Source organism: Aythya marila (genome assembly GCF_965140915.1).
Source record: "Aythya marila genome assembly, chromosome: 3".
NCBI lineage: Eukaryota > Metazoa > Chordata > Aves > Anseriformes > Anatidae > Aythya > Aythya marila.
The window spans coordinates 114,466,369-114,493,177 of NC_139044.1; the positions used below are offsets into that span (position 1 = coordinate 114,466,369).

The 26,809-nt window shown below is 42.9% G+C and overlaps 1 protein-coding gene across 3 annotated transcripts in view; it reads right to left on the reverse strand.

The window, feature by feature from the left end:
- Positions 1 to 3,499: 3,499 nt before the first annotated feature.
- Positions 3,500 to 26,809, reverse strand: part of CYP39A1 (cytochrome P450 family 39 subfamily A member 1) — a 34,113-nt gene continuing 10,803 nt past the window's right edge. Inside the window, exons 5-14 of one of the 3 annotated variants that reach the window (XR_014317176.1) lie at positions 26,426 to 26,519; positions 24,901 to 24,999; positions 22,937 to 23,027; positions 21,804 to 21,937; positions 20,836 to 20,931; positions 19,061 to 19,149; positions 15,567 to 15,654; positions 11,928 to 14,503; positions 5,080 to 5,199; positions 3,500 to 4,679 (exon numbers count right to left, since the gene is read on the reverse strand). Coding sequence is in view for 2 of the 3 variants with exons in the window: in XM_082756698.1 (XP_082612824.1) it covers positions 14,445 to 14,503; positions 15,567 to 15,654; positions 19,061 to 19,162; positions 20,836 to 20,931; positions 21,804 to 21,937; positions 22,937 to 23,027; positions 24,901 to 24,999; positions 26,426 to 26,519 (763 nt within the window). In the remaining variant the exon portion in view is untranslated. Of the gene's footprint in view, positions 4,680 to 5,079; positions 5,200 to 10,920; positions 14,504 to 15,566; positions 15,655 to 19,060; positions 19,163 to 20,835; positions 20,932 to 21,803; positions 21,938 to 22,936; positions 23,028 to 24,900; positions 25,000 to 26,425; positions 26,520 to 26,809 lie in introns of those variants that run through there. The other 2 variants (XM_082756698.1, XM_082756697.1) reach the window with 2 other exon arrangements.

Here is a 26,809-nt window from a genome sequence, read left to right on the forward strand (position 1 = left end):
TTCTTCTCCTCCTGCTGCCGCTGCTGCCGCTGCTGCCGCTACTGCCCGCGGCCGCCCCGCGCCGCTGAGGCGAAGGTGGAGGAGAAGGCGGGCGGCCAGCGGACGCCGACAGCCAATCGGCAACGCCCTTCCTCTAAACAGGCGGGAGGGGTGGCCAATAAGGATGGGAGGAGGGCGCTTAGCCCCGCCTCCTTTGTGTGTGTCCCCCCCCTCCCCTCTCTCTGGGGACGCCGCCCGCCCTCCGCCGCCTGGCGATGGGGAGCGGGGGGGGGGGGGATATATGGGGATGGGGGCGCCTCGTGTGGGGACGAGGATCTCCCCCTTGTCCCTCGTCCCCACAGCCCGGGGAGCGGGGGGCGTAGGAAGATGTGGGGAGGGATGGGATGGGATGGGATGGGATGGGATGGGATGGGATGGGATGGGATGGGATGGGATGGGATGGGATGAGGAGATGTGGGGTGGGGTGGGGGGATGTTGGGGTGAGGTGGGATGGGGCTGAGGAGATGTGGGGTGGGATAGGGTAGAGGAGATATGGGGTGGGGTGAGGAGATGTGAGGTGGGATGGGGTAGGGAGATGGGGGGTGGGGGTGAGGAGATGTGGGGTCGGATGGTGGTGAGGTGAGGAGACGTGAGGTGGGTGAGATGTGACCTGGTGACATGCGATGGGGTGGAGATGTGAGGTGAAATGGGTGAGGTGAGGTGGGATGGGGTAGGGAAGAGGCAGGGTGGGATGGGAGGAGATGTAGGTCAGGAAGGAGTGAGGTGAGGTGTTTTGGGGTAAGGGAGCGGAGAGGTAGGACAGGGTGGAGTGAGGTGGGGTGGGATGCAGAGAGGAAAGCACCCATGACGGATGCCCACGTAGTGCCAGCACACCTTGGCAGTGACAAAGCTCTTGATGCCCCCCATGGTGACTTTGTGGGACCTAAATGCCCCTGGGGATGGGGCTCGCAACCTCCACTTCCCAAGCAAAGTGGCCTTGTAGCAAGCTCGATCTGGAAATGGATACCTCTGAAGTTCTCATCTTCAGAGCAATGATGAATAAGGTGGATCTCCCCGTTACAGACGGGGCCAGAAGCTGCATTTTTAGGAGTCTTGAGGAACATCAGGGTTACAATGGAAAAAAAAAGCTGATGGCAGTCGTGATTTTAAAACGAAGAGAAAGCATTCAGATGACCCCAAGGCATGGTTTATTAAAGGAAGGGCTATTTGCTCTGCTCCAGATGTATGTGGGAGACTGCTAAGCTTCAGAGGCTAATGCTGATTTTCTGTGGTCTCTTTGCTTTGGAATGTAATAATGTGAAGGGATTTAATCAATAGGGTGATACAGAAACGTAAATTGGTTTCTGTAAAGATGGCTTTGAAAATCTATAGAATGTAAGGGAGAACTAGAAGGCTTCTGTACAATTCATAAATATCCTATAAAATACACGGGAAGAATAATTCTCCATTCGTTAAATGCATATAAAAAGATATAGGCCATTTATAGCAGCACTTTCCAGTAATAGCAGATGAAACTTGTAAAGAATGCGATCAATATTGGGATGACTCCACCTCATCTCTGCAGGTACCCAAGAGCAACACATGAGAACAGGGCGTGTGCGTGGCTGGACCTACAGCAGAAGGGTTTCCTCCTGGTCCCATTCGCTAAGGACTAACTTATACCCTGATGCATAACTGCTCTAGAGACCTTCCATGCTTTCTTCTTTGCTTCTATTTTTACTTTTTATTATAAAACATGTAACTATTTTACTACTGATAGCAGTAATTTATAATTTCTTTTTTTCTTGTGTCCAAAATATTATGGCCGTGACCTTATTGCTTTAGGCACTACACATAAGAGAAAGCAAGCTGTGGAAACAGATCTGGTACGATATGAGCTGTATCAGGTTTTAAATCAATTGGTATGCTCATTATTTTTTTCTAAGAATAAACCTGATCAGATATCTTCCTTTGTTTCCATTTAGATGTGTTTCCTTTGTCTTGTTTTACCGTTCTGAATAGGAAGAGCACCCACAGTGCTTCTTCTGTCCCACATTTTATGTTGTGGACTTTCCTTGTATCTTCTTGTCCTGATACCTCTCAATTGTCTCTTGTTCCCAGTAACCAGTCTCAAGTTTTATTCTTTATCCTGGTATTTTCATATTGGGCAGAATATTTTCATTGGGATGAAGTTTCCCCCATGTTTGTTTTCCTTGTATTAATACAGGAATCTCTACAGTTATGAAAGCAAGCTAATCCACACTCAGAAAAAAAAAACAGGAACACCTAAGCCAGTTCTCTGGAAATGCTTTTGTGTGCATGCAGATGTTATTGCTAAGGTGAGTGGGGAGAAAACCCCAGAATTCCACTTTTTACAATAAAAAGTCCATCAGATTAAATAATAACAAGAGTGGCAATAATTCAGGGTTTTTAATAGCCCTGTTGCCAGCATTAAGTTTTTCTATCAGGAAAGGTCACCAAATACTGTGTTATTTAGACTGGAAAAGCAGGACTGAAAAAATAAGAGGGGGAGAGCTTCCTTCCTGGAGTCTCACTCCTCACCCTCTTGGACCCCGGCGCTATTCAGGGCATGCAGCCTCCGTGGGCACCGTGTGCTTCCGAAATGCCGTGGGCATCTTCCCCCACCCCGAGCAGTTGCGGAGTGCCAAAACCTGGAGGAAGATGAAATTATGGAAAGAATACCAAAGGAGGTGATGAAACAGCTGCCACTCGCAGCATTTGCCAGCAGCGCTGCAGTCCTGCCCCCGCAGAACTGAGTGGGAGTTTTGTTACTGATATCTCACGGCGCAGGCTTGGACCATCTCCTCCAAATCCTGAGCCACCCGTTATCTTCAGTTTGCACCTGCTTCTTATCTACAAATTTAATCTGTGAGCAAAAATGGCCTCCCAAATGTACTGGAGCAATCACAGTGGCTCAAAGCACAACTGAAGCAGTGTAAGCAGTCTTTGGCCCCGTCTGACCACCAGAACATCAACACTAGGAAGAAATGTCTTAAAATCATTCGATTTTCAAGAAGCGAGCAGTCCTTATACATTTCTGCTCACTGGGATAATCCCAAACTCTTTGGCCAGAAATGGATTATGATTTCTTATGAATGGTTGAGTCCAGAGATTAGAGTGGATAAAGCAAGTCAAATTAATGTTGACTGTATCAGCATTAGCATATCCCTGATTGTTTCCGTTACTTTTTTAGAATATAAAAACAGTTGGATCCATCTAGCTCTGTATCTTGTCTCTGCAGCCAAGAGTGGATGGCTTAGTGAAACAGTGTAAAAATAGACCGTGTATTCTTCTCCTATTTACCTTATAATTTCCCAGCAACTGGTGAGTTAGAGACTTCTGGAACTCCGGGTTGCCTCCAAGCTCCAGTATTTAGTAGCTACCAGTGGCCCTGTCCTCTGAGAATTTGTCTTGTCTCTTTTCTTACCTCTTTTGTGGATTTGCTTTCCACAACGTGCCTTGCCATGGTAATTCTTCACCATGTAAAAACAATTTCAAGCCTGCTTCCTGATTGTTTTGCTAAATGTTCTTTTGTTATGAGAGGCAGTAAAGGAAATGTGTTTTTTAACCATCTCTCCATCATTGTTTTGCAGGTTTTAATTGTATTTCCCTTCAGCTATCTCTTTTTCCAAGCTGACATGTTTTTCTCTATTTCCTAGATGAAAGCCATTCCATTCTTTATTGCCATTCTCTCTCTTTTCTAAATTTTACCCCCCAAAAGTTCTCTTTAAAATGCTGATCCTACCAAAACAACTTGAATTTAGCTGGAATAGGCAAGAGCAATGTGGCTGGGGGCCTCAGAAGAACTCTCATCATCTGAGCGATAGGGTCCTGTGACTTTGGGGGTCCCCTCTCCATCTAAGGGGAGAGATCCTAATTCTTAGCCCTCGGTTCGCCTTTCTGACGACTCCCTAGCCCCACACAAATATTTCAGAGCTGTCTGCTTTGACCCCTAGATCTCTTGCAGCAAAAAGCGATAGCTCAAACCAGGCTCCACACACGGATAGTTGGGGTTATTTTTTCACGTGTGCATTGCTTTGCACTTATCACCGCTCAGCTGCATCTGCTGTTTTATCACCCAGACACTCAGTGCAGCGAGACAACATTGCCTCGACACCTCTTCAGCTCCGTTCCTAATATGTGCAGCAAATGCAAAGCAGCTGAGCTACAATGCGTTGCAGATGGTTAAAGAAAAATGCGTAAAGCTAAGGCCAGCTATCCTTGCCTTGTATCTGCAGAGCAGTCTGCACGGCTGTGGGGGCAAGATGAATGATTCATTGCCACCATGAGAAGTGCCTGCAGAAAGGGAGAGCATCCTTCACTCGCTGTACAGTTTCACAGCCTGTGATACCCTTGTGCATGATTCTCACGGAGGTGCCGAGAAGCCCACGCTGCTGCTGTGCTCAGGGATGCGGGTTGTCTCCAAATTTCATACCTGGAGCCCAGGTGAGTGGGAAGAACTTGTGGCCCCGCTCTGTGAACTCCTGAACTCCCAGCACTGCCGTGGGACAGGCCCTGTATCTGGGTCTGTTGCTTCCTAAACCCTCTCTCTGGTAAATCCCTGTTGTTTCGGAGCATCTTCAGGGGCAGACAGAGGTCAGACAGGAGGCTGGTGTGCTCTAGGGCAATGAGAACAGCAAGAAGGAATCTTCATATTTTCCATCCACTTCTGAGAGTGCCTGAAAAAAAAAGGCTTTGTGATTTGACATTGCAAAAATTCCACATTTAACAAAAAAAGTCCCACAAAACAGAGCTTTATTATTTTGCAGCTAGCCCTCAGTTTTGAAGACAACAAAAATGCTATGTCCCAATTTCTGGTTAAGGAATATTTTTAACCAAGAGATGTTTTTTTAGCCTGGATGAATGATAGATCAAGGGGAAAGATGAGTTTCGGCGACTTTTAAAACAATCTCCGTTTCAAGACAGAAAAAAAACAAAAGGCTTTTGTTCCGCAACAAAAACCATCCTTAGAGTACAAGAAGTACAAGCACAATTCTTTCTCTCAAACCTGAAATATTACAGCCAGAGAAGGACATTTTAATTTTGTTGAAACACACAAGGTGTTCACCCGTGGGCTACCTGTTTCTTCGCAGCCATCATCCCCATACAAAATTGAGGCAGCGCTGTGGGAATTGCTGATCATGTCTGCACCTGCTCCCCAAGCTCCAAGCATCTCACGGTGCGAAAGGAGGTGACGAGCTGCAGAGGTAGGATGTTAAGAGATCACTTTCGTTATTTCTTTAAAAGCCTGTAGTTTCCTCTTGATGCCCTTTCCCCAGTGATCGTCTCTCTGCGGTCCTACACGAAAAGACCTTGCTGTTTATTTTATAACAGGTTTGCTAAGGCCAAGGCCTGTGTGAGGTACCACACAGGCTCAAAAGCAATCTGGGAGGTACAGTCACAATTCCACGGCACGGGTGATAACGTCAGCTCAAATTCCTCACAAATAAACCACGTTTTGCTGCCATTTGTTAATAGAAGCATTTGATTTCTGGAATTTACCCAACGTACAGGAAGCCAAAACATCTGGCTTGTCAAGATGACCATAAGCTTGCAGAGGGAATGACAAAGATGCCAGACGAACAAAACCCAGGAAATAAGCACAGTCTAACCAGAACATAAGCTCAGGCCCTAAACCTACCGTCTCACCTTTCTGCTGCACTGTTTTCTATCTTTTTTTAGACTGAAATTCTCCGGGGAGGAACCTTTACATATCTTAGGACGTGCAAAGCGCTGTGACAGTACATAACAAGTGACTCTTCCCACCTCTCCTGCTACTTCATAGGCTGTGATGAGAATTATTAGAAGTGACTTGCCCATTGTGACCCAAATGGAAATAAAAAAAAGCAATGAGCCATAGCTATGTGACCTCAAGCCAAACGCTGCAAACTCGCGTACCTAAATATAGACACCTAAATGAATGGCCTGATTTGCAGAGGCACTGTGCAATTCTGGCATTTGTAGGTGCTCTGAAAAATCAGGATGCTTCTTTAGGTATCTAAATATAGACCGAACTTCTGAATATATTATTCAATCTGCTTCAGAACGTAAACAACGAAGAAAACAAAGGTACTACAAATCCTATTTGTACATGTGCTAATTACCAAGCCACACAGTGTAATCAACTGCAAGACACAATTTAATCCTATAAAGTGAACAGTGTGGTAATTATTGTTTATTAATTGTAGAGAAGGAACCCTAGGATATTTAGGAACCCTAGTTGTGAAGCACTGCCAGACAGGTTTGATAGAGAAGTCCTTTGTGTCTTTGTTTTTAATTCATCTTTATCCCTAATTACAGAGATGAGCTTCAAAATGCCAGATTAAGGAGGTTTGGTTTTTATATTGTGAGATCATAAAACAATTATTTACATTTAATTCGCTGAAAGAGGGATTGATGGTCTTAAAGGGGGGTGGTTTCCTTCTCTTTCTGAAGCTTCATTCGTTATTCTGACACCTTTAGGCAACTGTGGAAGACGTAATTATAGCATTGGAAGCAGAGGAGTGTGAATGATGAGTTATTAGTGAGCAAATAACAGCACACAGCATTCAGTTAACAGAAAATAAGCCGCCCAAGTAGATAAGTAACAACCGAGACTATATTTTTGTTCCTGAACTGTGAAGAGAAGTAAAGACTTACTGCCTTTCTCAGCACTTTTACTAAGACATGTTTTGGTTCGACACTTGATGTATCATGTGTCGTGTGACAGAGCTGCAGAGAGGCAGCCAGTCCTTCCAGGCGCTATGGTCTGCCAGTCTTACCCCTTTCAATGTTGCACTCTTGAAAATCTTGGAGGAAAGAGTAAGCTGGGCGAAAAAGGGGTGAAAAAAGAGCACTAATGAAGCTTGTGGGGAGGAAAGAAACAATGAGGGGAAGCTAAAAGGGAAGGGAGAGAATAAGCAGGGCCTCTGGGCTAGCTTCTACCTTGGGGCTGCTCCAGTGCCAGCTCTGGGATGAAACCTGCTGTGAATTTGTCACATAAATATGCTTGCAGAAGGAGCCCATGCTAGAGAGGATGCCGTACATCCAGTGTGGTGCTGACAACGGGACAGCCCCAGCCCACTGTGCCCAGTTTCCACCTTCCACCACCTCCCAAAGATGCCGGTGCCGTCCTGTCTCCTTGTGGAGGGATAAATTATCTTGTCATGGGCAGATCCGTGCTGGCAGGTGTGGTAGCTCAGGGCAGATGCTTTAGTGATTGCAGCTCTTGCTATGTTCTCTCACTTGGATTTGTCCAGGCTTAGGGGTATGTAGAGAACTTGTTACCCTGCTCGTTCCTAAAGACCCCTGTGCCAACCTGTGCGAAATCACAGAATCACAGAATTTCTAGGTTGGAAGAGACCTCAAGATCATCGAGTCCAACCTCTGACCTAACGCTAACAGTCCCCACTAAACCATTTCCCTAAGCTCTACATCTAAACGTCTTTTAAAGACTTCCAGGGATGGTGACTCCACCACTTCCCTGGGCAGCCTGTTCCAATGCCTCACAACCCTTTCGGTAAAGAAGTTCTTCCTAACATCCAACCTAAAACTCCCCTGGCTCAACTTAAGCCCATTCCCCCTCGTCCTGTCACCAGGCACGTGGGAGAACAGGCCAACCCCCACCTCGCTACAGCCTCCTTTAAGTTACCTGTAGAGAGCGATAAGGTCGCCCCTGAGCCTCCTTTTCTCCAGGAAATGCATGCCTGCAAAACCTCTGAACCCGATGGAAAGGCCAAAGTCTCTAAGAAAAGATTAGCCCAAACAGCAGGGCTGGATTTGTTTATTAATGCCTGAAGGACAGAACATGACCATCTCCTGGCGATTTGGGTCTTCTTTCAGGTATTTTAAGGAACAACCAGAATGTTTTGATGAGACTGGCTTTTAATGAAGTGCTACTTGATTTAAGTTCACGGTCAGCGAAGACCGGTTGCCAGGCTTTCAGACAGTAAAACATCCTTTGGTTTATTTTTTCAGAAAAAAAAAGGGAACTTCAAGCCTCAGTTTAAATGCCTGAAAGCACTCTTGTCATCGTCCTTTTATATCTGTGTATTACTCCAGTTCTGTAAACAAGCTTAAAATAGTCAATGGCAATACCAAGATTCGGACAGAGGAAGCGCACCAAAGGCAGCATCTTCAGCTGTGATGAATTACCTGACGTGTAGGACTCCCTCACACCACGCTTTGTGTCTTGCAATGCTCAACTACTCGTTTGAACCTGGGAATGACGCCCAGGTGGCTGTGCCATGACGCCGGCAAACATTTCATAGCAAAACATTTTCTTTTGGTATCAAGTAAACAGAAGGAGCCACTTAATGCTCTTCTGAGCGATGATGGTTTTCAGAACTGGGATGGGATTAAAAGGTCAATGCCTTGCAATTGCCTCTGGATCTGTGTCAGCAGTAACAAAGACCAACATTATGAAACTTTTGTATTTAGTGGAAGAGAGTCATGTCCACTTACGATGGAGATCTTTGGCATGAGAAAGAGTAACAAAGTCCTATCTTCAGCCTGGAACACGCTTTACCAGTGCAAGACCCCATAACTAAAGAAGACTGGAAATACCGTGCTGAGGGTATTCCTCAGAGCCTCGTTTGGCACTTATTTGGGTCAGATCCACGACAGGACCCAAGAAAAATGGAATGCCAGATCTTGCCACTCCCTAATCACACTCTGCAAAGAACAAGATCCTCTGTAGCCTTAGGCTTCTTTGGCCAGCTGTAATTACCTGATCAGATGCTTGCTAAACACTGCCTTGTCCGACTGGTATCATACCCTCAGGAAAGATGTTTTCTCCCTTCCTAAATCTTTAATAGATGCTTTATGGCAGTGGACTGCCTGTATAGAGAATTCAGGTCTTCAGAGTGTTCTGATTTATGTTTTGCAGACCCCTCATGTTGCCTTTCCTGCCTCTCTCCACCCCAGGAGTGCAGAGATGGCAGATCAGAAGCTTTTGTTTCAGAGAAACGCACAATTTTGTTTTCAGAACTATTAATATAGAAATGTAATTTCAGTCCTTGGATAACACAGCTCCCTTTTCTGATCTGCATTTTTACCTCATTTCAGGTGGAAATCTGCTGGATTTCACTTCGACCCGCTGCAGAAAGGTACAGCAAGCTCCAAAGGGCCATCCATTACTGAACTTCATTTTCCTCAGGAATAGGGGAAATGTCTATCAGGAGATGTTATAGCTCCTCTCCAGCACAGGACTTCCTGTCTTCATGTCTAAAACCCACGTCATCCCTTTCAGGCGTAATATCCCATTGAAACTCAGGCCCAGTTGCTTGTTCATTTGCCACAACTCCTCCTTCCTCACTTGTCTTTTTCAAAGCTGCAAAGATTTAACAGTAACAGTTGCGTTGTACTTGCACATTAAGCTCTTTCAATATTTGTTGATACTTGGGAAGGATGATATACACGTATCAATCTTCTCATGCAACAAAGCCAGCACACAAGTAGAAAAGCCTGATAGAACTTGGAGTACAAATGTAGTTATTTTCTCACAGGCAGCTCTAGACATCCTTCTAGATTGCTCCTACCAAGTGGTTGGTTTTATCACAGCATTTTTACTTAGCAAGAAACATGCCCAAAGCCTTGAGTTTCCAAGCTTTGCTTGGAACACAAAATATTTCTGAAGATTCTGGGATACAGCTGTTACATCAACATCTTCAAAAGCGTGAACTAAGATATTTCAAGTATTTCTTCTGAATGTTTTGACTGCAGCTCTACAAAGAATGTGGTTTCTCAGTCACACAACTGTGACAGTTCCCATTCAGACTAGCGCATAGCTTACCCCAATTCTTGCAGCCAGCCATCGCTAGCAATAAGCGGGCTCTGATGAGTGTGAGTAATACTTACAATTTTTAATTCACAGAGTTTGCAGCAGTGGGTAATTATCATTATTACCCCAGTTTACAGATGAAAAAACTGAGTCACTGAGAGATGAAGTGATTCGCCCAAATCGCGCACTGAGTCAATAGCAGAGCTGGGAATAGAACGCAGAATTCCCTGCCTCATCTATCGGAGCCCTCAGATAATATCATTTTATAAATGCTCTATCTTTGTAAAGACTTCGGTGCTATAATTATCTTCCCGGGACTCTCATGGAAACAAGATATTTATAACTCCATTAAGCCTTTCCTAGTAATTTTATGATCAAAGTGAAAAAAAAATAAATCATCTTGTGCCAATCAGTCGCACGTTCAATGTCATTCAGAATGGCTACATGATGAAAGCTTCTCCTTGGTTGTTTCAATTAAACGCTTGCTATCTGCTGAATGCCTTTCCTGTGTCTAATTCCCCTTCCACTGCATACCAGTGGAGAGGAAATATTTTTTGCCATGTGATGAGCCACACATTTAGAATGTACCAAATAACTGGGAAAGATGCTTGCTGCCCATTAAGCCTACTGGTTTATGCTATAAATGTTTTTTTAGAAGAAAATGTTTTTCCTTAAAGTGCTTAACGTTTGCCAGTTTCCCCTAACATGAGCAAAGCTACCCCAGTATTCCCACTTATGCTTGATTATCTGAAAAAGTTCAACAGTGATGCCAAGACTAACTGTAAAAACTGGTGAGCAACAACGGCAGTAGGACCGTGGCTTAGCAAAGCACTTAAGCATGTGCTTAAATTAAAATCCAGTCTCACTCTGCAAACCAATCGTTTGCTTAAAGCAAAATAAATGCTTGGGTTTTGCTTGGCACAGCACTTAAGCACGTTGCAGAACCGGAGCCATCAAATTAATTTCTGTTTGAAAGGAAGTCATTATTTTTAGCTTAGCTCTCAATAGCTCCAGCCATATCTTTTGGTCCCCAAGTATCTATTTTGAGGAGATGTATGTGCTAAGCCTAAACCTCTGGTTTCTGTGACAATCAGCAGCACAGAAATGACTGAATGCCATTAGTAGTACAAAGAAAGAGCCCACTTGAAATACTTGACTGCTAAGCACAGATGAGAGGGGCCTCCAGTGAGGCTCATTAGAGGGAAGACATAAAAGAAGGCGCGATTATTCTGGGAGGTGGCTGCTGATACGGAGGGTTATCTGTTCGCTCTGTGACTGAAGAAGATTCACTTGGAGTAGGTCAACGATTTTAATGGAAAATGTTTTGATGAGTCTTCTGTCAAATAGTGTATTTCCACAGTAAATTTATGATTTCAGTGAAGACGTTTCTACTTCCCTCAAAAACATCAAAAAAAAAGGGTTTTCTGCAATGCAGTTATTTTCTGAGTTTTATTTTGTTTTCAGAAACTCTTAAATACATAACAAAATACAAAAAGTGTTTAAGGAAACTCAGTGTAAAATAGGTTTTTATTTTTCACTTCTTGTAACTGCAGATTTTCTCTCTTAGAAACAGGAATTACTTATTCCAATATAAATTAATACCAGCAGATAGTCTTGGCCAGCCCAGGGTGAGGGCTTTGCTCGGAAAAATATGGCCAATGTCATGTTTGAGGTTGAATAATTGCATTTTCAAAGATGTCATCGCCTCTGCATTCCCTTTAACATCCATACTTCATACAGAAGGAAGAAATACAAAGATGAAAAGGTAAAAATACATTTCTTTCTCTGTGGGTTTAAAAATCTCCTGCTTCTTACACCCTAGTGGTAGTGGTATGAATAAATCCTTGTGACTCCTACTGGTAAGAAGAAAAGCCTTCTAACAGTAGGAATAGCCAGGTATGAGCACAAATCACCTGTGGAACTTGAGCGTTGTCATTTTTAAAACCAGACTGGACAAGCACTTGAAGAATTTAGAAACCATTCACCCAATCCTGAGTAGAGCAGAGTGATGACCTTTTAATAGCATTTAACCCTGTCCCAGGGGTAAAGTGCTATCCCTCCCTCCCCCAGAAGCTTCTGAATTATTTCCAGGTAGAAGACCCCATATAGCTCTATCACCTGACTACCACATTGCTTTACTAATCCGACTCACATGCTTTTTTTCTACCTAGGAAAGTATGGCAAGTGCACGGAGCTGTCATCCACAACAGAGCAGGCAGGCAGCAGTGGGATTCCAGAGTCAAAGCCACTTCTCTTCGCGTGCTTCTTTGGTATCTCTCCAGGTGTCAAGTGCAGGTAGTGCTTCTTTCCTCTCAAAAGCCTAAACTTGGGGGAAAAAAAAAAAAAAAAAAAAAAAAAAAAAAAAAAGAGGAAAAAAAAAAAAGCCCTGCCTTCACAGACAGTTATTTTCATAACTGATTATGGCCTGCTAGGGAGTTGCTAAATCTGGCAGCCTGACAGAAGCGAGGCTGCTGCAGCTCCGTGCCCGCAGGTCCAGCCAGGAGAGACTGAGCAGGCATTTCCCGGAGGCACACGCACAAACCCGTGTGTAACGAGTACAGATGCTGATGGCCACACACATCAACAGAAACACGCAGCACTCCCACGACCAGCTCCGGTAGCCTCATCCTGCTCCCCTCCCTGGCAGATTGGGGTGCAGGTCTGTGAGTACAAAATGTTATCTATGAACATCTATTTCCAATGCAGATCCCTCCAGTAGCTGGTCCTGAATCCTTGCTCTCCCTCGTTGCCTTGGTCCTTCCACAGGCCAACTCCTTCTGGCTCACCCCTAGAGCCACTCCAGCTACTTGCCAGCTTGGCAGGCTGGATTCTTGCTGCACTGATCAGGACCAAGGCACAGCCAGACAAAACTAACAGTCGGAAGCCTGTTCACATGCAACCAACTCTTTACACCCCTTTATCCCTTCATTTTCCCACATTTATTCCTCCCAAAAGCATCCATATCCCTTCCTTTCCCCACCTTTGGTTCCTCCCATCAATATCCCACAAGAATTCCTGTGCAATTTAGATGCTCCTCTTGGTGCCCATGGGAGTCACCTCTGGACACAGGGCTTTGGGTGCCTTTCATTCAGCGTAACCAAACCGTTGCTGACCTGCAAGTTATACTTCCCTTTAGGGACCTTTGACTTTAGTCAAGTTTGCCATCAGAGAGTTTTGCTTTTTTTGAGTTAACCTCTCTTGGGGAAAAAACACAGTAAATACATAAACACTAAATAGAAAAAATAAAAAGAAATGCACATTGGAAATAGTTGCTTAGATTTGCAAATCCACTAGATACCTGGGCAGATATTGTGGACATCTCCAAATGTTAAAATTAAATCACATACTTTTGGGTAATGACCATAGATGAAAACCAAGGGAATAGTTCTCAGTTACCAGAGCAATTCCGAAACAGCAGTTAAGAGTGCAGCTCCTGCAGAGTTAAGCACTATAAGCCAAATTAGATACTGGATGAATCGTTTTCCAGACACATAAATCATTAAAGTTTGTTAAATTGTCGTGTCTGTAGTTGAGATAAGCCAATCATTGAATGAATTATACGAGTTATTTTCCTATGGATGTTATTCTCATAGTTTTAAGTGTTTCTGAAAGTCCATTTGTGTTTTTTTTACAAATATTTCTCAAATGATGAATAATCTTCAAAGACTAAAAATACATGCCCGCTATTATTATATATGAAATCTGACAGCACTTAAAGTGTTGGTATCTGAACTTATTTGACAGCTTCCTTGAACAACTTTTACTAGGTGTTCTTTATAGGATTACATCTTTTTAGATTTCTGCAAGTTGGTCTGTTAAGTCGTGTTAAAAGTAAAAATGTTCTAGAGCTCACACAAGCGATCTGATGAACAGTGATGGCATTTCTTGCAACCTCTGCATTGGAGAGCCAAGCATCACAATCAAGCTTTCATTGCGTATTTACGTAAGGTTCAGTCCTGAATCCTGTGGAGCAATAAAGCTCAGTCACGTGTTAGGCGTTCCAGTGGAACAACACCTCAGGTATTTGTCATGCTTGACATTCTTCTGTTATTAATGCATTTTATTTGCAATATGTTGGCCCCAATTGTAGACAGGGTAGACCAGATCCTCCATGACCTACACAAGCAACAGGACATAAGTGATGCTACTTTATGGTGGCCAAGGATCTGATCCAGAGGTCTCTGCTCAGCACCTTCCTGGCTTTTGGGCACAGCAAAGCCTGGGAACCACAGGGTTACCACTGATTTCTTAGCCTGAGGCACCACCTTCACCTTAGCTTGAAGAAACCCGCAGGAAGCGGTGACCTGGCACAAGGGACCTGTTTTTCTCTTGGTTCTAACAAAACTTCCATGCTGGATTTCCAGATGTAGCCGCTTTTTGTCCTGAATGTTTGCTGAGTGAGTTTAGTGTATCAGTTAGACTACCAAAGAATGCAAATAATTTGGCCCACAAATTCCGAATGCAGCAGAGCTTGATTTTTAAATTCTAGGAGGCAGGCAATCAGGAAAAAGAGCCCAGATATGACTGTACTGTCATGGCATACACAGAGTATGTACAGCATTCAAAACTGAAATTAAGAACTTTTATGGCAGAGAACCTATTTGAACATGGAGGGTAGAGAAGCAGCTCAGCGGGGCTGGCAAAGCGAGGTGAGTTAGTACTGGGCCGCTCTCATTCCCGGCATTTATACTGGACCCGGAATGGTGCCATGGGTTGCTGTGTCCCCACCAAATGTAGAGGGCTCTGCAAAAAGAGGATCAGTAAAAACATGAAGTTAGTTCAGTTAAAGGAGCCATCTTCTTGCTTTAATATTAAGATATTACCATATTCTTGGAGCTTTGGCCTCAAAGAGTCAAGACCAAATACTGAGAATATTTCTTGGCTTTGCAGAAGCCACTCGTTAACTTTTATTCCACTTCCTCTGACAGAGGATGACACATGAGATCTTAAGAAACTCTAATGGTTTGGGATATTTTCACCAGCATAATTGCCTGTGGGTGCAGACCCGATTTATAAACAACTCCACCGAGAGCTGGGATGGCAACACACCACCAGTCAGGATGAGGCAACCTTCCGCCCTGTTCTGGTGGGAATGTGAGATCAACCTCTCTTCAAGAATTCCTCAACTTTTAGCCCAAAGGGCAATGCTAACAAAGCCCAGACCACTCCTAACTTCTCTCTCTTCTCCCTGACAGTTAACCAACAGGGCCCGCGTGTCATGCTTAGGCTGTGACAGCAGACACGTTCATTCCACAGCACTTTGTGTTTGTGAGGAACCACAAGTTTTGGAAAGTGGAAAGGACACTTTGCAAATGGGATAGGAAATTACTTCTGAGTGACCACGCCACTCTCTCTTAATGGTAAAACCTCTCTGTGTTGCATTTGTTCCTTCAGCCCTACCCTAATCGTTTTTCTTCCACCACTCAATATGTAACGGAAGAGCACTGAGAATGCTGCATCTGCTTTCATGCCTGCTTCACGTATTAATAATCCAGTTCCATATTCATTGGTTTTGTGAATGGCAGAAAGTAATTATAAAACCTCTTGTAATGTTTAGGCAATGATGAGACAAAACACTCTCAGGGGTGCATTCTTGTACAGACAGCACAGCCCCATTAGATCACTGGAGTTACTCTGGGTTTTCTGAGTAAAAGTGAAGATCAAATTATTTCTTACATGTTTTTAAATGCTTCTCTCAACATTTTGCTTCAGTATAAATAAGCAGTTAAGAATGGCTGTTCAGCTGAGCACGGTGAATGAAGGATATAAAGGTGTGGAATGTTAAATAAATACACGGATCTTTTACCTCCTTTGGTACCGCATCCAAAAGCACAAATTCGTATTTGTACAGGAACAGCACAATGAACAACTGGATTTCCATGATAGCAAACCACCTGCAAGAAAAGAGAGAAAGATGTTCGATATCCAGCCTGATGATCACACTTGTGGTATTATCAGATAAGAAACAGATTCTCTTTTACACATTTTACATTCCATGCCTCAGTTCTGCCTGTAGGTTTATCTGCAGTAGGAAAAAATGCTGTGGCTTTGTTCAGCTTCACTATTCAGTGCAGAACATGAATGTAGCGGCTGCCCCTGCTTTCTGGTGAAACTTTAGAGCAACTCTATCCCTCTGACACCCTATTTTAAAACAGCTCCTTATCATTAGGGTTTTTTTCCACTGTGTAAACATTTATGTTCTTCTAACACTTGCTGACTCAAAATAACTTCCTAGGAGTGAGAAGCCAGTCAAATATAGAAAAGGCTATATGACTAATTGTGCTATATAAAGTTATATAATACAGCTGGGAGCCTGATGACATCAGAGGAGTTGTGACAGCGGGAGTTATTACTTAATGTGTCAGCATTAGAATGCAGCATGAAACCCAAGGGCATGATTTTTTTTTTTTTTTCTGTAACATGCTCAGAAAGCTCTTAGTCAGTGCAGAGAAGATTTCAGATAACTACAGATGAACTCTTCTCAGCTATTATTTTTTAATGTCACTACGTACAAGAACTTTCTGCATTCAGCCACTTGCGTGTACCTGTGCCAGGTCAGGGGATTACTCATTTGCAGAATTTAGCCATATGTCTTAAAGAGTTAGTTAAAATAGTCAGACTGCCTTACTCTTCTACACAGTTTATTTTCCATTATCTGAGAGATGCTGGAAAACTCAGATAAAAAAGCTATTGGGGAATTCACCAGGGAGAAGAGCACATGACTGCACATGGGATCTGCCTGGATTTGGCCCGGCAGGTGTGAAGAGGGAGCTAATAAGTCCCACAAGACCCAAGATAACTTCTGCAGAGCTGTTCAGATCTGCACACTGAGCTGCCCCGTGCTCCGGAGTGGGAGGATGCTTGTTTGTTTTGGCGTAGCTTGAGACCCAAATGATCTCTGTGATTTCACATTGCAATTACCTTGAGATGGGGAGCTCTTGGTGACCTTCAGCTCAGGGGAGAGCAGTGCAGAGCTACAGGAATGGAAACCAGCTCCAGCCAGGCAGGACTTGCTGGCCCAAACTCAATGCCAACAAAGGGGGCTCCTTTCAGTCCCTGCACTGTTTGCACGGTGCTGCCCTGGGCTCCTGATGGTGCTCCAGGGCTCCTGGTCCTGCCCCTGCAGCCCACCGAGATCTCAAAGTACTTTTTCAAACAGGCTGCTGCTGTTTCTCCCCTCTGCAGAGACGCTGAGGCAGATGGAGGGTACCACATGTCAGAAGGAGAGCTCAGGAGGAACCAGGAATGAGAGGCAGGACTGCAGTGTCCCGGTGCATCCCTCTCTCCCTGTCCATGTCGTACTGAGCACAATCCGTGAGCTCTCTTGCAGCTGACTGCCCTTTAGTCCCCGCTTGCCTTTCATATTCATAACCGAGTCCTAAAGCAGTTTTCCTCTAGGAGCTCTGAGTCACAGAAGCCTTCCTGCTTTATTTAGTGACAAGGGGGCCGACCAAGATGCACTTTCTCAAGTCTTGTCCCCAGTGCACTGCTGTGTACTTGTGTTCTGCAGCAACCCAGGAGTCCAGCTGGGCACTGAGATCCTGCAGTAAATGGAGGCTGAGAATGAAATCACAGCCCTTGTGCTGAAGGGTTTATAATGTCAGTGTAAGATCAGAGACAGTGGATGGATCCATGCAAGATAAGCACCAGCAACCAGTCTCCTGGTTAGACAAAAGTCATGTTAGACTAGCAGCTCCACTTTTCCCTTTGGTACAGAAATGGCTTTGTGGGAGTTCTTCCTGTGTCAGTTTGCTAGATTATTTAACAAGTTATTTTCTAGCTTTCAGTTCAATTACATTAGCTTTTGATTTCATGATAAGATTTTGCAATATGTAGAGAAAATGAAATATTTAATACATTTCATTTATAAATACCAGTACTGAATTAAATGAAAACTCATCTGAAACCTCAAATAACATTGTTTCATTCAGCTATACCACGGACATCTGCAACGTGGGATCTGGATACATCCCTTCATTTAATTTCCTTTCTTCCAGGACTACCACATTATTATTCAGAATTACCACCAGAGAGTGTGGAGGTGTGTGATACCATGTGGCCTGCCAAAGGCTTTGAAAGGACTTTTTGTCTATCAGCAAGTGAAAGACTCTCCATCCATTGTCTAAGTAGAAATGTTATCATTTTCTTTTGAACCACAAATTTATTTTAGAGATGTTATCGGAGTCCAGAGAACAGCCTGAACAAAGAAATAGGTCAGTGTATATAAAAAAGCAGCTTTCAGAAACGTTATTTTGCAGCTTGTCCTCTACTTGTGGATGCCTCTTGTGACTTTTGCTGTTGCCCTTGCTGGGAATGAGGCTGCGCTCAGCTCATATTTAGCTCAGGAATATTGGATAAGCCATGGAGGTACAGCAGTGAGTGAGGGCTTTACTTTGTTAAGCCAAAAGAGTGGATGCAGATTTATTCATTTTACTTATGTATACAATGTCTTCACAAAATTTATCTGACACTCATGTCCAGCCTGCTATAGGGTACAGATTCAAGGTTCTGTTTCCTTCCAACACCCTCTGGCTTCCTTTGCTGCACGTGGGACTCTTGGATTAAAACGACCTGTTTTAAGGAATCTTGGTTATTTGCTGCCTAGAGCAGACCAGGTTCTGAAGGCAGAGAACTGAGCAAAGCGATGTTTTAACACAGAAAACAAGGAGCAGCTGGCTCCCTGGGATTTGTTCCAGGAAGAGGGACCACAGAGAAAACAGCAGAAGGAATGCAGGAAGCACTGAGGCTGGCATTGCTGGGGGAATGGAGGAGACAGGATCTGCAATTTAAGCCATTGTACAATTGCGTGGGCCTTGATGGAAAGACGAGAGACTTAAACAGAGAGGAGCCATTTAAGACATTTGAAGATTAGCAAAAATGGCAATGGCATGGAGGATGGAAAGAGAGTCTCAGACCAGAGAAATGTAAAGTTAGTTTGGAAGTGGTTTATGGTGACTTAAAAGCCTGCTGTGTCTGTGAAGTGGCATATTTGTACATGGAACAACTCCCTTGATGAAAAGGTGCCTCCAGCAGCAGCAGAGTTAGGCTTTTCTCCCTGGGGAATATCCCTTGGTACACTAGTCTCAGGTTCTGCTTTTGCATCGTGCCTTAACCTGCTTTTTCCAGGAACGAAGCCACTTTCAAATTAGTTTAAATAAGGTCCAGATAATACTGAACATTAGAACATTGACAAAGCAAAACAACGAAAACACTGTATGGCCAAGTGTAAGGGGAGCCCAGTTCAAGAGGGTTGTTCTCTGCAGGGTTTGGGAATAAATAAACCCCAGCTGTTTCACTGACCTTCCTGGACACTGATGCTTCCCTCCTCCAAATGCCACAAAGCTGTCCAAGAAAGCATTCTTCTCTAAATTTGCCTCTTTCCAACGATCCTGTGGGAAGAAACTTTTTTTTCCAAATCAGTCTTATATAAATAAAGCTTAACTTTATTTCTCCGGGCTAAAAATGACCTTGAACAGCTAATCCTCAATACAAAGTTGCAGTAATGCCATTTTTTGAGTTCAACCTGTTAGCGTTAGAGTCTGTATTCAAATGTCAGCAATAACTCAGGTAAACAAATGATGGTTCAATTTGAAATATATACAGCTGCCTCAAAGTGCTGGAGAAGTTTTCTAAATCCACACAAAAAATCATTCTTTCTATACATTCCCATTGTTTTAAATCCCACTTCTTGAGCTATTGACATGCCTACAAAAATGTGACCTCCTTTTAAATACACACACATTCAAAGCAGCTCTTCAGCCAGTGCCCTTCCTCAGCCACCAAGCTGTATCACAGCACACAAAGGACTCGTGCATCTTTCAGGCAAGCCGTATCTCAGGTGCTATGCACAGGAAAATTCAAGGTGTATAAGAAAAACGTGAGGATTACACAGCTTCATTCTCAGGTGCAAGCCAGTGTGTGAGAAAATGGTTCAAAACTAACAAAAAGAGCCTGTCTGTGCCCAGAGGGCTCCTTGTTCCAGACGGTTTTAAGAAAAAACAAATAACAAGAGCAGCAAGGCAATATTGGGTTAAAGTTTGGGTGGACTGACACTGACAGAAATACATTTTTTGAATTTTGGGTGACAAATTATGCCAGCCTCCAGAAACTCAGCACAACTCTACCAAGGCCTTCGAGTAACTTTGCTAATTTTTTTTGTGGCTAATGCTTCTGATGGAGCCCTTAGAGAAGCTGCAATCTTCTGTTTGTTTATCTTGGATTTTTTTCAGCTTGGGCTGTTTAGAGCTTTCTGAAGAGGAAATCTGTTAGCATGAAAATCTAATAAAAGCAAGAAAAAAAATTGAGGTGATGAAACAAAGCAATACAATTTGGAATGACAATATCCAAGGGTAACTGCCCTATTCCTCATGGAAGAAGTACAAGTTTTAAACAACAAGCTAGCTTGTTTTTTTAGGAAGTTACTAGAGAAATAAGTTACTGCATCAGGGTTTCTGCTTGGGGTTTCAAAGAGGCAGGAACAGTTATGAGGGATTTCAGATCGGTGAAGAGTTTGCTAGAAGGGGAATTTTGTTTGAATTACTCCTTGATGTATTTCTAAAAAAAGACAAACTGCTCTGTAGAGGATGGTGCTAAAAAGAGCAGCTACAAGCCTGCCCACACGGCCACCTGGAGTGGAATAATAAGCAAGAAACTCTAGATGAGCTACTAAATTAGCTGAGCTAATACGTACCAGAAATCATCTGACTGGAAGGACCAGTGAACCTGGGTAAGTACATGGAGATGAGCTACACAAACAAATGCCAGGGAGAGGAGAGGACGTGGACCTTGTTTCCACACTGAAGTCAGTGGTGTCCTTCTATGGTGGGCTTTGAATCGAGCCCAAAGTGATACAAATGATATCACCAAGTGATATCTGGAACAGGTAACTGAACTTTAAAGTCTTGCTTACCCCTAGAGGCCCCTCCTGTCTGTGCACACATTCTCTGCACATGAGGCCACCCTCCAGTGGCTGGGAAATACCCAACTTGAAGCCAATTTGTCCCTGTGCTTTTATTGTGAAATAGGCAAAGAGGAGAAAAGACGGCAAAACACCCACATTAGGAGTGACAACTTACAGGTTTGAACATTTCTGGGTCAGGAAAGTATTTTGGATTCCTGTGCAGCCAATACGGAGACAACATCAACATATCACCTGCAGGGACGGTGAAATTCTGAAAAGGAGAAAAAAAACTGAAGAAAAGAGAAAATCACGGGTTCAGCTCACAAAGCAATCTCTCCTCAGTGCATCTCTTCCATCAGCAGCAATTCCTGGTGCAGGTGGTAAAGCCACGGTGGGTATATGACATGCCTGAAGCTTCTTGCTGCTGCCACTTTTTTCTTAAGGGAGGCCTAAACAGCGGAGAATTTGGAAAGGCTATTTTTGTTCTAATTTAGTTTTTCACGTGTGGAAATAATAGAAACATTATTTCTGTCTTTCCTGCTTCTTGGTATGAGTGTACCACGTGAACTTATTTTTTTCTAAACCTTTTGTTCAGTATCTCATTCAAAATGCAAAGAAATTCATAGAAAGAGTTGTATGACAGTAGATCTCTGTGGGACTTCATTTCTTAAATGGGCAAGAGTGCCGATTCCTTAAGAGAGTGTTTTTCCCTCAAGCATTTATTTGTTAGACGCTTGATTGCTGGCACTTTCCTTCTGAATGGCAGTGAAGAGAACAAACAGTAGAGAAGCTTTATCAGTTACCGAATTATGGTTCCTTCTACTGTATTTGCTGTATATGGTTCCTGTTTTGTATACCTTCTGACTGTATCTCTTGATTCAATTAAATTCAGTTTAAATTTAATTCATAGCTGAAGGTAAGACTGTGAGCAAGAAAAGCAAAACCACACTTAAATTAATAATGTTTAAATTAATGATGATGAATAAATTTGTTAAGATGAAGAGAATATCATGTGAGACAGTGGAATATCTCTACTATCTTAACTTTATCTAGATCTTTTAAGAGGGATCTTTCTAGAAGAATCACAAAGCACCCTTCTGAAGAAACAATGAAACAAACAACAACAAAAACTCCAACTCTCACCTGAATTCTTATTGGGTTTACAACTTTCTTGGTGATTGCGCCCGGAGACCTCAGCCGTATGGCTTCCAAAGTGCACCATTTAATAAAAGGGAGGTTCTTAAGGTCCTCTTCAGAGACTTCTATTTTATCTTTACCTGTTGTGGCATGAGAAAGAAGACTCTGCAAAAATTGTATTTCATGCTTGTTTTGATACATGCTGACAAGAATTGCTTTTGACTTCAAGACTTTAGGACCTTGTTTTCACCAAAAATTTTCTTTACATTTCTAAGTAAATGAACAGCCCAACATTGGTAAGAAAAGCTTCTGAAAATAATTTAATGTATCTGTGGTGGCTGTACTTATGGCACTGGTCAGAAAAGGCCAAACAAAGGTCACATTGAAAGTTAAGCATCCCCAGTCTTTTTTAGTAGTTTGGCAGGACACTGAATGGAAATCTCAGGGATTGTAGCACCAAGACAAGGAGCCATGGCCGAACTCTTGGCCTATTAACACTAGAAAATAAATTACAGCCAGGAGACAGGCTAGTTCATGATTGTCCTTATTGTTTAATTATCCACATGTTACCCAATTTGGTTTTGACCCATGTCAACTAGGAGTCTTCCAAGAAACTCTAAGCATGGTTCAGGGGAGTGGATGTGTGAATGACTGCACTCAGCAGGTGACTATTTTTTGAAGGAAAGAGATTAGTCATGTGGCAGTGAATCACGCTGGACAAACTGGCCTCAGATAAGAGAAAAGAGAAGAGTTCCTGGCCTGTTTTTCCACAGAATAGCTGGTGAATATCACACAATGAAAAGCAACTGAATCGAAAGACCTCATCTGACCCTATCAGAGCTGCACAATAAAAGCATGAAACTGGTTAATACAAAACTAGGCCTAAGGGATTGGTGTAGAAGGAAGACACAAGTACACATGGTTCTTTTTCTACCTTCTCTTACTAACACCAAAGCTGTTTTTGCTTAAAAATAAGTCAAGAGCATTTGCTGAACACACAGAGCTGGACCCCATGTCTTTGGTTGTACCCTGAGCAGCAACATTCACTATTCCCAGCCACTGACCAAGCGTGCCATGTGCTGGGCCAACCTGGAATAAATCATTTTGAGGTTCCAGAAGGATGTAATCTGATTTATTACCTGCTTTGCCAAAAACAGAAGTCAGGTCTTCCATGGTTTTCTTGTAAATGGAAGGATAAGACAGGATGAAAACAAGGGTCCAAAATGCAATCTAAACAGAGATGAAAGTACTTTAACTCAGGAATACAGAACAGAATTACAGTATCTTTGCAGCAAATCAGAGGCAGGTGACAACATTTGCAATGTCTGGATGTGCCTGTTGTGGCTGGGGCACACAGGGAGCTGTACATCTACAGGCTCAGATCCTGGGAGATTAGGTCTGGTCATCTGCTGTGTACTTATCTTCAGTGAGCATTATACAGCTCCGGCTTTGAGCTTTGAAACACAGAATCCTTTCATTAATTTCAAGTAACTAGGTGTTACAATGAATTATTAAACCATTGTGTGTGATTAGATTTAGCTGCATGAACAGAAAAAAAAAATAAATAGTAAATTCCTACTAAGATTAACAGAAATGAGGTTCAGTAGTTTGCAGGGCATTGTCACAGTGAAAATAATAATAATAATAATAAAAAAAAAAAAAAAAACAGGAAAAGTTTTAATTATCAGCAAAACAAGCAGTAGTATAGAAATAATTTGCTAACTGATCGTGCACTGAAGTTGAAAATCAAGAAATTTAGGAAAGGAGTAAATCCTCTTAAGGAGGATGAAACCAGAAGGCCTTGCAGCACTGCCAGGAGCCTCTCCCTTGCTGAGCCAGCGGGAGACCCAGCCCGCACGTAGACCTGGTTGCGGGCCATCTGTGCTGGTGAGGGCTGAGAACTCTGCTATTTCCCAAATAGCCCCACGTGGACACAGCTCTCCTTCTGCAACACAAATCTGGTAGCTTAGTTTTCATGTACAGAGCTTGGACACTGCCTTCACTGCATGGAGGGAGAACTGAATTTTTTCAGATGAGAGTGTTTAACAGGGTTTAACTTGCTTCTAAAAAATCCCTTTGGAAGGTGAAAGGCTTCTTTTCATCATGCCCGTCACCGGAGCAGTGGCTTGTGACTATTCTGAGAAACAGCAAAATATCTGCATGTCTATTTAGAGCTGAATATTACAGAAGTAAGTAATGATAGTGTTATGGAAGGAATGTCAGTTATCCTGATAACAGACAGCAGGCTACGCCTCGCACTTGTACCAACGTGCGGATCTACAGAAACCTCACTGAAATGGATGAGGTTCCTTTGGGGTAAACTGCAGCATTACCCAACCTACAAAACCCACAGATATATCCAATAGGAGTACATATAAAAATAACTCACTATCATTTTTTTCCTAAGTCACATCTGTAAAGGGCATAACTGTGCTGGAAAGAGCTTAGTAGTCACGGTAAATAAAGGATGTGTTTGCTGCTATGGATTTTTGATCTGAGAAATTCCTATAAATGTCTTTGGTCAGCTTAAGCTGCGTTAGATACATTGGGCTTGTTAGTATAGATCTATCTGTGTCATTAATCCATCAAATCAGTATCTAATGTGGAGAAAACTTACATGTAAGTGGCAGTAAAATCAAACTATTGTTTTTCTTGCCCTGAAGCAACACTGAAGTTTTACAGCAGATCCCCTAAAGCAAAAGACCCAAATTCACTCAGGGATTTATCCACGGGGTGAAGTTCCCCTATATCATGCTTCTGATACTCTTTACATAGAATATTTAAAACAGATAATACAGCCACCGTGTTTCAAAATGGAGTTAGATGCTTCTCACAGCTGAAGACTGTGACCTTAATAGCTATGAGATACATGCTCCCCAAATGTTATGATAAGGGAGATTATAATTTAGGAAAAGTACGGGAAGAGCTTTTCTTGTCATTGCTTCTGTGACATTGCAACCTGAGTATGTTTGTAGAGATGTATGTGGGTGTGATAATCCCTTCTTGGAATACATGCAGCGTGTGTGACCTCTGGTTCAAACTCTTTGCTTCCCAAATGCAGGCTTTTGAACAGGCAAGGTGTTTTTCTAGCTGATGTACTTACAGGCACAGCATTTGCTTGGGAAGCCCAGAGCATTAGGAGACCATAATTGGGAGCCAGATGTTTTCCTTGTAAATTATCCAGGAGATGCTGCAGTAGAGTCTGTTACAAAATAAATAGTATTTCCAAAAACATATTAAAATCTAGTTTAGGGCAGGGCTTAACAGAATTCAAGGATATGACATAAGACTATTTTATCACTGAGATATAAGGTTAGTTATGGGTTGTTTGCAGTCACAAAGCACAGAGATGAAAGTGAGACTCATAGGAAGAGGGCCAAAAGAAGTCAAGGCACCATGTGAATACTTGCCCTGCCCTCCATTTTCTTAAAGTTTGCAGGGGATCTTACTTCCTCACTCTCCATTTTTGCTTGCATGTGCAAGAAAGAAAAAAGAATTTTTTTTTTCCTTTAATTCCTGCTCATGTCTTTTGAAGAGCCTACACATTGGATAGAACAGACTGAATGAAAGGAAACGAAGATGTTCTCCCTGTTCCTGCCAAAGAGGTGACTGCTATGAAGAGATGGTCTGATCTATCAGCAAAGCCCCGAGTTATGAAAGAGTTCCAGGTGCTTTGTTAGCAACCTAACCAGGGACTTTAATAGCTTTGAGATTATAGCGACTGTGTAATACTCTAGCCCCAGTTTTTGTTTATAGTATTTCCTTAAATGTAACCCAACCATTCATTCAAGACAAAGTTTCTTGTCTGGTTTTCAGAGGGAAAAGGCTGATCTTGAATAAAAAAAAATGATCACTCTTTTTCCAAATTCCCTACAACGCTATGGGCTTCCTATTTCCTGCACCTTCTTACCTCCCACCGTTCCCTCTCCAGCCCCCAGTTTCTTTCCATCATTCTATTTTACAAAAGAAAACACAGTATGTGAAGCTTTTAAAGTCTAAATAAAATTTGGTTTGTTTAACAATCTGTTCTGTAACCATTCAGTTGATCAAGACTCCCAGGCCAGTCCGCCCTCGCACTTGTCAGCCGTATTGACAGAATTCCTGCCATAGCTAAGGAGAATAACCAGGGGGACAACTTATCATGGCTTTGACACAATCAATATTTAGGGTACTTGGCTTCCAATCCAGTTATCTGTTTTTTTTCCCCACTAATCTGGCTGCTGGAGGATCTAATCAGTCTACACCAAGGTTTAAAATAGTACATGTGAGGTTTTGAAATTTCACAGCCCAGTGCCCTCAGAGAAACAACCAAAGAGACTTTCCTTCACCTCTTTCAACTGCTCGCTGTAACTGCGATACCAGAGGCTAGCTACGGGTCATTGCGCTGATCCCTTGGTGTAAAATTCCCTGAAGATGTAAAGCCTCAGAAGCAAACTAAATTGAGGAGTGCGGCTCAAGAATTATGGCTCTGACCTATGTAGGAAACAGCAATACTGGGCAGTTGAGGTATATCTATAAAAGCTGAGATGTCTGGTACATTTCTCCCAGCACAGAAATAAATCCTGCCCTTCATTCCTTCAGTCAGAATCTGCAGCAAAGTCATCTTTTTCTTAGCCTCGGATGTTTACCTTGGACGTGGTCTCTGAAGGGTTGGTCCTTTCAGCATCTGACACTACTTTCTCAAATAATTTTAGAAGCCATTTTTTGGATTTAGACCAGTTCCTGTACAAAAAAGCAACAAACAAGAAGCACTTAACCGAGGCAGCACAAACCAACGTTTCCTTTTCCATGAGAAGGACTCCTTGGTTTCTTTCCAAGAGCCCCTAGGCAGCAGCCAGTTGATGAATGGTCAGTCTGCCTGGCAGTGGTGTTGACTGATGTGAGGAACAGCACGTCTGAGACCTTCATAGCCAGGACCTGTTACTTGAAACCCCTGGATTTTCACAGTTACTCCACTAGAGGTTTCATTCTGACTTTGGACAGACCGCTTAGGTCAATGTTTTCACGAACAA